At 38.2% G+C, this 11,288-nt stretch overlaps 1 protein-coding gene across 1 annotated transcript; it reads left to right on the top strand.

The window, feature by feature from the left end:
- The first annotated feature begins 2,611 nt into the window (after positions 1–2,611).
- On the top strand, positions 2,612–11,275 carry fbxl5 (F-box and leucine-rich repeat protein 5). The gene is made up of 11 exons (XM_061737939.1): positions 2,612–2,723; positions 4,290–4,505; positions 5,401–5,496; positions 5,672–5,867; positions 6,758–6,943; positions 7,117–7,242; positions 7,587–7,741; positions 7,852–7,934; positions 8,142–8,864; positions 9,383–9,531; positions 10,680–11,275. The coding sequence occupies exons 1-11, from the start codon at positions 2,640–2,642 to the stop codon at positions 10,754–10,756; spliced, it is 2,091 nt and encodes a 696-aa protein (XP_061593923.1). The 5' UTR covers positions 2,612–2,639; the 3' UTR covers positions 10,757–11,275.
- The last annotated feature ends 13 nt before the right edge of the window (positions 11,276–11,288 follow it).

Genomic DNA, 11,288 nt, shown 5'->3' with positions numbered 1-11,288 from the left:
CAGATTCACAAATTCTTGAATTATAACAAATGTGCGCTTCGTCACAGATCCTCTGAAAGGGTTTGAATGTCTCTGCCATGCTGGAGTTTTACTAAATAGTGCCCCCAAAACAGAATCTTGTGGTGTACCACCTCCGGGCTGTAAAGTCTCAAACTTACAAACAAACATTTTAGCATTTGCTTCCCTGCTTGCACGCAGACTTTTACTTTTTAACTGGAACTCAAATGTAGCTCCGTCATTCCTGCAGTGGTTGAGGGATGTACTATCTTTCTTACTCTTAGAGAAACTGAGATACAAGATATGTAAAGCCTGCAAAAGCTTCACTTTGGCCTGGAGTCCATTTATAGAATTTGTGGAAAGTTTTCGCTTTCAGTGAAACATTGTATTTGTTTTTGTATTTATGTATTTATTTATTTTTGTTTATTTATTAATTTCATTCCTGTCTAATGTTAGAAGAGAACCATAATTCAGGCTTGAGTCTGGGGGTTTTGGCCGTCCAGAGGGGAGGAGCTCAAACAGACTGTGTCCTGGGTGTGAGGGGTCTGCAGAGATGCTACCTGCCCGTTTCCTGGTCCTGGACAGGTACAGGTCCTGGATAGATGGTTAGTCCCAATTGTCCTCTCTAACGAAATTCAGAAGACATTTAAACAATTAGATAAAATACAACAACCATTACACAACAGAGTATATTTTCACTATTATTGGCCACGTGTAAGCCACTGACTATGGGAAACATCATGTGATGTAGAAAGCAATACCTGTGATTTCATGTCCCTGTGGAGAATTTTTTGATCGTGCACATGCTTCAGTGCCAGGCAAATCTGCACAAACCAGTCCAGGATCTCGGAAAAAAAGAAGACAATCGACCAAATGATGCAACATAACCATTTGCAATGAACAACCTGTGTCATTCTAGTGGAAGAACAACTCCATGAGAAAGAGCTCAAATGGCTGTAAGAGGCTAAATATAGTTGTTAAATATAATTATTAAATATATTAAAAATGTTATCAGTACATCATTCCAACCTGTCAACAGGTAGATCCTAAATATGAATACATTTTTAAAGAGTTGGTGATATCCTACATTACTCCATTCTGAGTGTTTAATCTTTTTGAAAAGAGCTCCACCCTCACAGTAGCCCATCATAATATACAGAGCACCCCCTCTAAAAGAGAGGAGAAAAGTAAAAAATACATTAATAATAACAACAACTATATATATAGTACAGACCAAAAGTTTGGACACACCCCTTTTTCATTCAAACAAATTAGATAAAACACAAAAAACATTATTATTATTATTATTGTTATTATTATTGTTATTATTGTTATTATTATTATTATTATTATTATTATTATTATTATTATTATTGTTATTATTATTATTATTATTATTATTATTATTATTATTATTATTATTATTATTATTATTATTATTTCTTTATTTGGTATGGACATCACAATTACATAGGACAAACCAAATGCACTGTTTTAGTGTTTTAGCATACATGCTAATTTGCAACACATATAAAGCAAAGGCAACATAATTCAAGAGCAGAACCAGACCTGACCTATTCATGTAGACACTGTTGCTTAGATTTGAGCCATAGTTTGAGTCCTCGGTTGAAAATCTTGCCACGCGTTTCTAATTTTAAATTAGTGGGTAAAGAATTCCAGAGTTTTGCACCCTTCACAGAAAAGACAGACTCACCAAAAGAGGTCTTATACTTTGGGATAAGACAATCACCATTGGTGGAGGCCCGTGTGGTTACTCTACCAGAGCTCTGATGCCTAATACTTCAGAGAACAGGGGTGAAACATGATTATGTAAACATTTAAAAACCAGTTTAAGACTACTAAAATTCACAAAGTTTTCAAAAGTGAAAAGGTTGGGTTTTCTTAAAATTTCACAGTGGTGCCATCTCATAGGTTTCTGATCCATCATTGTTATTGCCTGCTAATGATATTATTGGTTACAGAACAGAGTATATTTTCACTATTATTCGCCACGTGTATTCCCTTCCCTGTTAGAGCCAAATTTGTACGACATTTTAATTGTAAATGATTTGAACCAACCCAGACGCAGAGCAGTGGATAAAATATCCAGTATATAATAGTAATAATAATTACTTAGCATACTTAGCAGTGTGAGTACAGTGTGTGAATAATTATAAATACAGGTTAAATGATCAGTGAATGGGGGTAGGACTAAATAAGTTTACACTTCTTCCTACTCCTTTTTTGGCACATGTAAATCAAGTTAGCAAGTTTTAAAGGATGAAATTCCTTGTTTTGTTTTGTTGTTGTTTTCTTAAACTTCTCATGAAGTGTTGTTTCTTTTTTTTTTACATGTACAAAAATAAAAAATAAATAAAATAAAAATAAAAAATACAAAATAAAAATAAATAAAAAACGTGATAAAAAAGTGTTTTATCCACTGCTCTGCCCAGACGTTTTGGAAAGCGCGATAGGGAAGGCTGATTTATGGTTCCAACGCAGAGCCTACGGCGTACGGCGTAGCCTACGGCGTAGGCTCTGCGTCGGTGTAACGCAGGACCATAAATCAGCCTTGAGTGGTCACGTGGTCCCGCCCTCCTGCTCGATAGCATCGGGGCTGATGACGCAGTGAACCAGTGAAGATGGCTCCCTTTCCGGACGAGGTGGATGTTTTTACTGGCCCACATTGGCGAATGAAGCAGTTGGTGGGCCTGTACTGCGAAAAGGTATGCACACATGACTATTGCTCGCTTTTCCTTTATCTTTTATAACCAAATGAAATGCCAGGCGGTCTGAGCAGAGCCGGGGACAGACGCGGCTAACGCGCTAGCTCGCGTTTAACAGTGTAAAATGAGCCCAAAGGATTGAATTATCGGATCATTTCTCACAACGGTAGAAACGTGCTTCGACTAACATATACAATCACTTGGCTTTTTGAATACGTATTTGATTCCCCCCTGGACTGGTTTAGGTAACCGGTCCCAATGCAGCCTCTTGTTTGTTAGTTTAATTGCAAGAGGGCTGGTTATGCAACATGCTTTAGGTATTAAACCGCTGCTCTGCTGCTGCAATAAACCAATACTGGGTATTGAGTCCAGGGTGTGTATTAAAGCTGTCCTCCTTCATTATGGGGCAGGTATAAGCTCATTAAGGGTTAACGCACGGCGGGCGTGCTCGCGTGTGCCAGTGCTTACAAAACACTGGGAGCTGTGAGGTTTCACTTTACATTCACTCATGTGTTTATTATTGTCACTTTTAGTCCAGGGGCCAGAGCCCAGAATTTCACTTGTCAGCACCACTCAAGGTGACCAAACTTACTTATGATTTTTGAAAAGATCCATGTCTGTAGATGATATTTTGGTATGATAACCCTTCCTGAGTGGCAGCTGGATCATAGTTATCAGCTCATGAAGTTCAGAAAATTACATTTTAGATGCTGGTGCATATCCTGGTTTAGACTCATGTACAAGATATATGTCAATGTGTCACAATATTGTCTTTGGTATCATTTTAAAGGGGACCTTTTAAGCATTCATTCAAGCTAAGATGTGAATCTTTCTGACCAACATAGAAGTCACTGCAGCTCTTTAAACTATAAACAACACACATTTTTACACAACTTTCGCCTAAATGATATACTATCTTTTAGCCCTCTGTCATATAGGAACAACAGAGACACAAAATACAAAAACTGGAATACTCACAGGAACATAATTATTCAGGAAATGTATAATATACCCATACTATATCATTGTTACATGTCATTGTGAGCCTTAAACTAGAAGAGCATTAGGCTCCTATGAAACTATAACAGCCACTAGGCTGATGTCACAAACTGGTCTTTATCTGCAAATGCAGGACATAAAGGACATAACAATGAGATGAGGAACCAGCTTAGTTTTATAAACAACATTAGAGACACAAAATAAATACAAAAACTGGAATACTCACACAACCATAAGGATTCAGGAAATGTATAATATACCCAATTTAGAATCATCAATTAACCTGAAGGGGGTTTTAACTTCATGAGCTGATAACTTTGATCCAGCTGCCACTCAGGAAGGTTATCATACCAGAATATCATCTACAGACGTGGATATTTTCAAAAATCATAAGTAAGTTTGGTCACCTTGAGTGGTACTGATATCTGGTCTGGCCCATGGACTATTTATTGTGAATTAGAGTACACCACAGAATTGGCCATTTCAGACATGCTTCATTCATTTCAAACTCGGCGCATGTAGACGTTTCTTAACCTGTGACTTTTGTTTTTGTTTTGTTTCTTACAGCTGTCAAAAACCAATTTCTCCAACAACAATGACTTCCGCTCCTTCCTTCAGTCCCTGTGCGCCACCTTCAAAGAGTTCAAGATGCACGAGCAAATCGAGAATGAGTATATTATCAGCCTATTACAACAGCGTTGCTGCACAGTCTATAACGTGCACTCCGACAACAAACTATCAGAGATGCTGTCCCTCTTTGAAAAGGGGCTGCATAGCATTAAGGTAAATGTATGTTTAATGAATCTAAAGCCAGTTTAAATGTATGTAGTGGATGGAAATTACATGTGTTGCACCTTTTTAAAAAAAAAAAAAAAAAAAAAAAAAAAAAAAAAAAAAAAATGGTTCAGCAGAAAAATACAGTGCGACACTTTCATGGAGTCATACATGATGCTCAGATGGGTGACACTGTCAGAGTAACTATTAGGTTAACCACGCAGGCATTACAGTGGTGGCAATGTAAGAACTGATATTTTTCATGGCTGTTACTCTGAAGAAAAAATACTGGACGCAAATGTAATATGCTAAACTGTGTAATGGAAGCAGAATTGTTTTAGAGATCTGCTTCAGAAGAGACAAAAGTTATTGTTCACCTAAAAAGAACTTTCCAAAATTAGGCAATTGTGTCTGAATATTGCTCCACCCAGCTGCTTAAACAGAAGCATTATTTTGCTTCAGGGTGAAGTCCTGCTTCCTGGTTGAAAGAACAGATCTTTCTTCAGACATAATACTGCTCAGATATATTTGTAAATAGTTCAATTATGTAGAATTCTCTTCAGTTTTGAAAAAATGTTCAGAGCATTGGGGGCTGAAAACTGTCTGACTGTAATTTTGGTGTCTATTAAGCGAACAATTCTGTTTTTGTGACCTGAACAATGGCACAATAGAATTAAAACATGTCATGTCTCGTACAGTGCCTTCTGTCTCACAATACAATGTCTTATATTAATAGAAGTGAAAACATTGATTGCAAAACATACCTATGTTGATACAAAATGCCAACTATGTGGTTGAAATCTGCTCATTGTTGAGTGTCCTTTATTCAGAGAGTACTGTGTGAGCAAGCATGAGATTAATTTTAGACATGGCTCATGAATTACTGATTGTTCTGTGTCTTTAGAGTGAATATGAGCAGCTTAACTATGCCCAGCAGCTGAAGGAGAGACTGGAGGCTTTCACACAGGACTTTCTGCCCCACATGAAGGAGGAAGAAGAGGTATGTGATGCTCAAATGTATTATTCAGATTAATATGAACAACTTTTGCCAATGGATTTTGTCTATGGATTGATAAAACTAAATTATTTTCCTATACAGGGGAAAATGTGTCTATCTATACCCCAGCAAATTGCCCTGCTCCAAACTGTTAATAAACAAAGGAGATGTGTTTCAGGTGTTTCAGCCTATGCTTATGCAGTACTTCACCTACGACGAGCTGAAGGACATAAAGAAGCAGGTCATAGCACAACACTGCAGCCAACAGCCATGGGACTGTGCTGCTGAAGTGCTGAAGGGCTTCACCTTGTGGACTCAGGCAGAGGAGCTGCAAAAAGCCTTTAAATATGCTGATCATGAGAAGACCGATTATGGTTAGTGACAATATTTACTAATGTTTTCACCTATTTACAAGCTGATAGCTGCATGTTGCTGCATGTTTTGAACTCAACTCAAAACAACTCAGCTGTTGTAGGAAGAAGCACTTCTTATCAGACACAGATGATGCAAAGTTGCTCAGTATGCGTACATTAAGCGGAACATAATCTTCAGCTTATCGCAGTGTTCTTTGCCACTGTTGTATTGGTTTTTGCTAGTTTACAAAATGGTCTGTTGTTGATGAAAGTCATTTGTAGAACATACTGTTAATGATTTTGATGATAGCCAACATTTGAAGATGTCCCTTTGGACTGTGGTGATTATGAACATCTGTAATATTTAATTAGTATTAAAAAGTGCAAGCAACACAACAAACCAGCTTCTGGCAATAAAGAATGTATTGTGTATGTGTGTATAATATATATCTATATGCATTCATGAAACATTGTCTGCATTGTCTGCATGACATTTTAAAGTGATTTGCAACTTATACAGAGATAAGAGATTGAATACAGAGTGAATAAAGCATTTTTTTTCTCTCTTTTTTTCTCCGCCTCTGGCGCTGACGAGACCAGCGGCCAATTCAGTTAGCTCTGTCTGTGTCTGAGTGTTTTTCAGTGTTTTAAACACTTTTTATGTTTTCTGTAGTTTTTCAACCCTTGTGGGTTGTCTGTTAATACATATCCCATGGATATTAAGTACTTTTCATCAAAAAGCAGCAGCAACAACAGTGTGTTTTTTGAATTTCCCTCAGGTTTAATAAAGTCTGTCTGTCTAGAAAATGTACAAGTCGAGCTTAAAAGAAATAATTGATTTCAAACTTAAAACTGTTCTGAGAGCATTTCTCTCTGAGATCAAACTAAGCTATTTTGTCTTTTTCTCTCAGACCTGGAGAAAAACAGCGATTCTTCAACCCACATCTCCCAGCTTCCTACAGAAATTATGCTGAGGCTGTTTTTGTATTTGGGCCCTGATGATCTGTGTCGCTGTAGTCAAGTGTGTAGTTCGTGGTCAGAGTTGGCAAAGACTGGCTCTTTGTGGAGACACCTCTATCCTGTGCGCTGGGCCAGAGGTATGCTCAAGTTACACCCAGTGACACCCAAAGAACTAATGCTTACTTGGTTTAATCATTCCGCAATTGTGAATCCTGTGAATTTAGTAGTGTCCTTTTTAGCAGTGAAGATGCATTTTGCTTATGTACATATCCTATTGCATGACTGTTAAATATTTTTGTCTTACACATAGGTGATTATTATAGTGGCCCTCCAGGGGATCTCGACCAGGAGGCAGATGAGGAGTGGGTGGAGAGTCGGCAAAACGAGGGCCGTGCTTATCAGGAGTGGGATGAAGATGCTGATGTTGATGAGTCAGGTGACGTCAGTTTCATACTCACCTGTGTTGACTAAAATAGAAATGTATGTTGTTACAGGATGTCTGTCAATGTCAATTTTTACATTATTTTATGTGACATTTTTGCTGAGGTTGCCAAAATGTGTAATTTGTGATTTAGTTTACAAATAGTCAACCATTAACCCTCTTTCTCTTTAAAAGTTTGCCCTAGCATTGAAAAGGTGCTTCCTTTTAGTGCTCTGGTTGAGCAAAGGAATAAAGATAAAGAAAAGATCTCTAGCAAACGGCAGTGTGTTGTTGCCCATTTTATTAAGGTAAGGATTAATGACTCGTGCTCTGCTTTTTCTTCCTCACTGTCTCATCAGATGTGTCGGGTGACAGAGAAGGCTCCGTCGCAATTAATGCTGCTCAACGAGAGAAGAAGCTCCTGAATGGGATCATCCAGAACCTTCTTCCAGCTGTGGGTTCATCTGTCAAGTCCATTATTCTGGCATACAGTTGTACAGTTTCAAGTAAAATGGTATGCAGAGCAAACCTTTTAATTTTTTTCTACTGTTAAAAAACTAACCAGTTATTAAGAATGTTCAAACAAAGCTGCTTTTTAAAAATGTGTTTTTTTTCTTTTACCAGGTGCGTCAGATTGTCAGCCTCTGCCCCAATATTGTTCATCTGGACTTGACTCAGACTGACGTCACAGATTTTGCATTTGACAGGTAAAAATTAGAAATGATTTCTCTGCCAGAAACAGATTTCTTCACTTTTGGAGCAGAACAAAGTTGCACTGGCTCTCCTGTCAATAAAGTTTAGTTTGCTTACTTTTTAATTTGCATTTGACCAATTGTAGCCAAGGCATTTTTTTTTGTTGTTTTTGATTTATAGAAAATTCCCAATTATTTCCCCTGTTTCTTTCCTTTTTCCAGCTGGTCGTCTCTTGGAGGCTGTCATTTTCTGGAGCACCTGGATTTGTCAGGGTGTGAAAAGATCACTGATCAGACCCTGAAGAGACTGTCTTTTGGACTGGGTGACCTCACGTCTTCCATCCGTTCTGGCAAACACTCGGATCGGCAAGCTAAGCTGCTTAAAAGTTCCCCATTACCCATCACATTCATGGATGAGCGAAATCTGCATGCAGTGCGACGAAAGCAGCAGCAGGCCATCATTTACAAGCATAGGACTGGCCCTTGGGGCTCTGCTCGCATCCCAACTCAAGTCTGGGTCTTGGACACTTCGGACCTTGGTGATATTGAAGACGCTGCAGAGTGGAGCCGTCGGGGAGGGATGTCTCTTTCTGAAAGCTTTGTTGAGGCGCAGCTTGTGGGAGGCCTGTGCTGCCGCAGGAGGCATGGACATAGGACTGGATCAGATGCCTCCTACTTGCATCAGCAGCACGCATTAGCTGGGGACATGTTCTGTGGTCACTCAACCTGTTGCTCGAGTGATACGGCCCTGAGGACTTTTACTGGGCCCCAAATTGTGTCAGGCGCCATCAGAAAGAGCACGTCACAGTTCCAGACTGATCGCCCCCCATTTGGTGGGCTGCGGTGTGTGGAGCCTGAAAACAGGACTGATTGCTCAAAGGCAAAACGCTCACTGAAATTTCTGAGTCTGTCAGGATGTTACCAAATCACTGATTTGGGCTTGAGGTAATGATTGAGAATTTGTTTTTCAAACGAGCAAAACAAAAAATCTTGAAATATTATGTCTTGCTTTTATTTTTCTAACATGGATTTATTTGTAGATTAATAGTGTCTCTTTAAAAATTATTGAACTGAAATAATATGAATGAACAGCTTAAAAGTACCTTTTTGCCAGATTTCAAGGCATTATCGAGTGTTTTTCAGGGATACTTTTAAGACAAAGATGGCAAAATAACACGTTTTGTTTTTTGTTGACTCTGATATCTATCACTGTTTTCACTAATTTTGGATTCAATCCAATGTGACTCTTAATTTATACAGCTTAATAAGAAAGAAATGTTTGCTTTTGACATTGTGTTTTCACCATTTGTTAACTTAATTTAGGTTTACATTACCCTTGCTATTGCCTGCAGTGCAGGTCTTATTATTAGGCTAAATCTGGATTAACAGTGTTCTGTTTTGGTCTCCCCATTGCTGCTCTGCATGTGGCCAAAACGTTTCACAATTCTTTAATTGTTTTTCAGGGTTTTGTCTCAGAGTGGAGGGCTTCCTGCCCTGGAGCATCTCAACTTGTCTGGCTGCCTCTTCATCACCGAGGTGGGGCTGCAGGAGCTGGTGTCAGCCTGTCCTTCCCTCAATGATGAACACTTCTATTACTGCGACAATATTAACGGTAACACAAGTGATACTGCCAGCTGTCATTTATTTTATTTCTATTGTTTGACAGATAGAATCATATCTGCTATTGATTTAATTAGGTGCTATGATTAAAGAAACATACTGTTTTACAGTTAATGATGTGTAAGTCACAGTTGAAGCAGACATTACTAACCTCACTTGCATAGCATGTGTTCTAGTGTAAGTAACCAATGCTGCTGAGGTGGAAGGTAAGTGGTCATTGCAGTAGCCAGTATGTTTCGGGTTTTTGTGTCATAACTTTATGCAATTATCTCTGTACTACACAGCTAATATATATATTTGAATATAGAATCGTCAAAAGTATTATAATGCTGTGGTTGTGAGCTAAGGCTGGGCAATTGATCCTAACTGACGTAATCGTTCCCCTGTCAGTTAAATAATTTTTCTTTAATTCTGCTATAAGTTTCCCTGCTGAGATTGTTCATGTACGGTTCCCTTTAAAACATACTATTGGATGTGTAGACGCACTTCTGCCTCGTCCAGTCTGTGACATGGAAGCAACATGGAAGAGATCTCACAGTCCACCAGCTTGAACCAAATAATAATGCAGTGCCTGTCATTTGTACACTTTGGCTTACAGCACAATTGCATTACCGAATATGAACACACATGTCTAAAAAGAGAAGCTACGTCCAAAATCGCCTCTGACTCACTACAGAGAGCACTATACACTAGGGTAGCCATTTATTAATGCTGTTTATTTTTAGCTTGCTTCCGTTCCTTTTATATTAAAACTAAAATGTGAACGTTTTCAGAAGGCATTTTCATTTCAAGCTGTGTGCCCTTTGACTTCAACTGTTTGAAATATTCAGTAATTCACCATAAATGCAGTAGTTAATCTGTTGGTTTTCTTAACCTCATTTTAAAATCACTGACATGTACGCTTTCATTGGAAAAAATACTCTTGTTTAAATAACAGCACAAAACATAAAAAAATGTTATTACTGATCTATGAAGGAAATCGGCTAAAATTGTTCATCACAATAATAAGGTAAAATGTTCAGTTATTTGTGACATTGATTTGAGGTCATATTGCCCAGCCCTTATGAGAGGTGTGTTTCAGAGTCATCACCTGTTCTGACATGGATCCGTAGATGACCAGTGTTTGGTGTTTCTCTCCAGGTCCCCATGCCGACACGGCCAGCGGCTGCCAGAACCTGCAGTGTGGTTTCAGAGCCTGCTGTCGCTCTGGAGAGTGATCCTACCCCAGAAATGCTTTGCTAAAATGTAATTTCTCCTTATTGTTGCACTTTATCCGGGGATTACCATTCGCTGTATTTTGTGTCACCTAAAAATGTTTCTTGATGGAACTGTAAATTTGAGACTGAAGCATGTTTTGCTTGTTGTCCTGGGCGGTGAAAGGAATTTAATGTTCCTATCCACTTACATTTATTTAAATAGAACACAACGGAAATGCATAGGAGCACTCAACAATCCATTCCTGCAACTAAAAACCATACAGATTAATAAAACTGAACACTTTTGACATTCTCTGCCTTTTCCTTTTTTTTTTTTTTTTTTAATTTAAATTAACTTGCTAGGGTCCTGAAACATCTCCCGCATTTTTTTTTGTCTTAAAGTCCTATAAAATAAATCAACAGGGTAAAGGATACTTGGCAATATCCGAGCAGGTTAGTTTTTTTTTTTTTGATAAAGTGGTTTAAGAATAGAAAACGCTTAGCAGGTGTTCATGTTTCTATATCAAAATCAATGTAAAACAAAGATTAAAAA

Source organism: Cololabis saira, chromosome 13 (assembly GCF_033807715.1).
Source record: "Cololabis saira isolate AMF1-May2022 chromosome 13, fColSai1.1, whole genome shotgun sequence".
In the NCBI taxonomy this organism is placed as follows: domain Eukaryota; kingdom Metazoa; phylum Chordata; class Actinopteri; order Beloniformes; family Belonidae; genus Cololabis; species Cololabis saira.
The sequence above is the reverse complement of the archived record's forward strand: the minus strand, read 5'-3'. Positions and strand labels throughout refer to the sequence as shown.

Excerpts from the sequence above, each read along its gene's own strand:
- fbxl5 (XM_061737939.1), top strand. The coding sequence starts at position 2,640 with ATGGCTCCCTTTCCGGACGAGGTGGATGTTTTTACTGGCCCACATTGG. Across the intron at positions 5,497-5,671 it reads ACATGAAGGAGGAAGAAGAG|GTGTTTCAGCCTATGCTTAT; the intron begins GTATGTGATGCT and ends GATGTGTTTCAG. Across the intron at positions 5,868-6,757 it reads TCATGAGAAGACCGATTATG|ACCTGGAGAAAAACAGCGAT; the intron begins GTTAGTGACAAT and ends TTTTTCTCTCAG.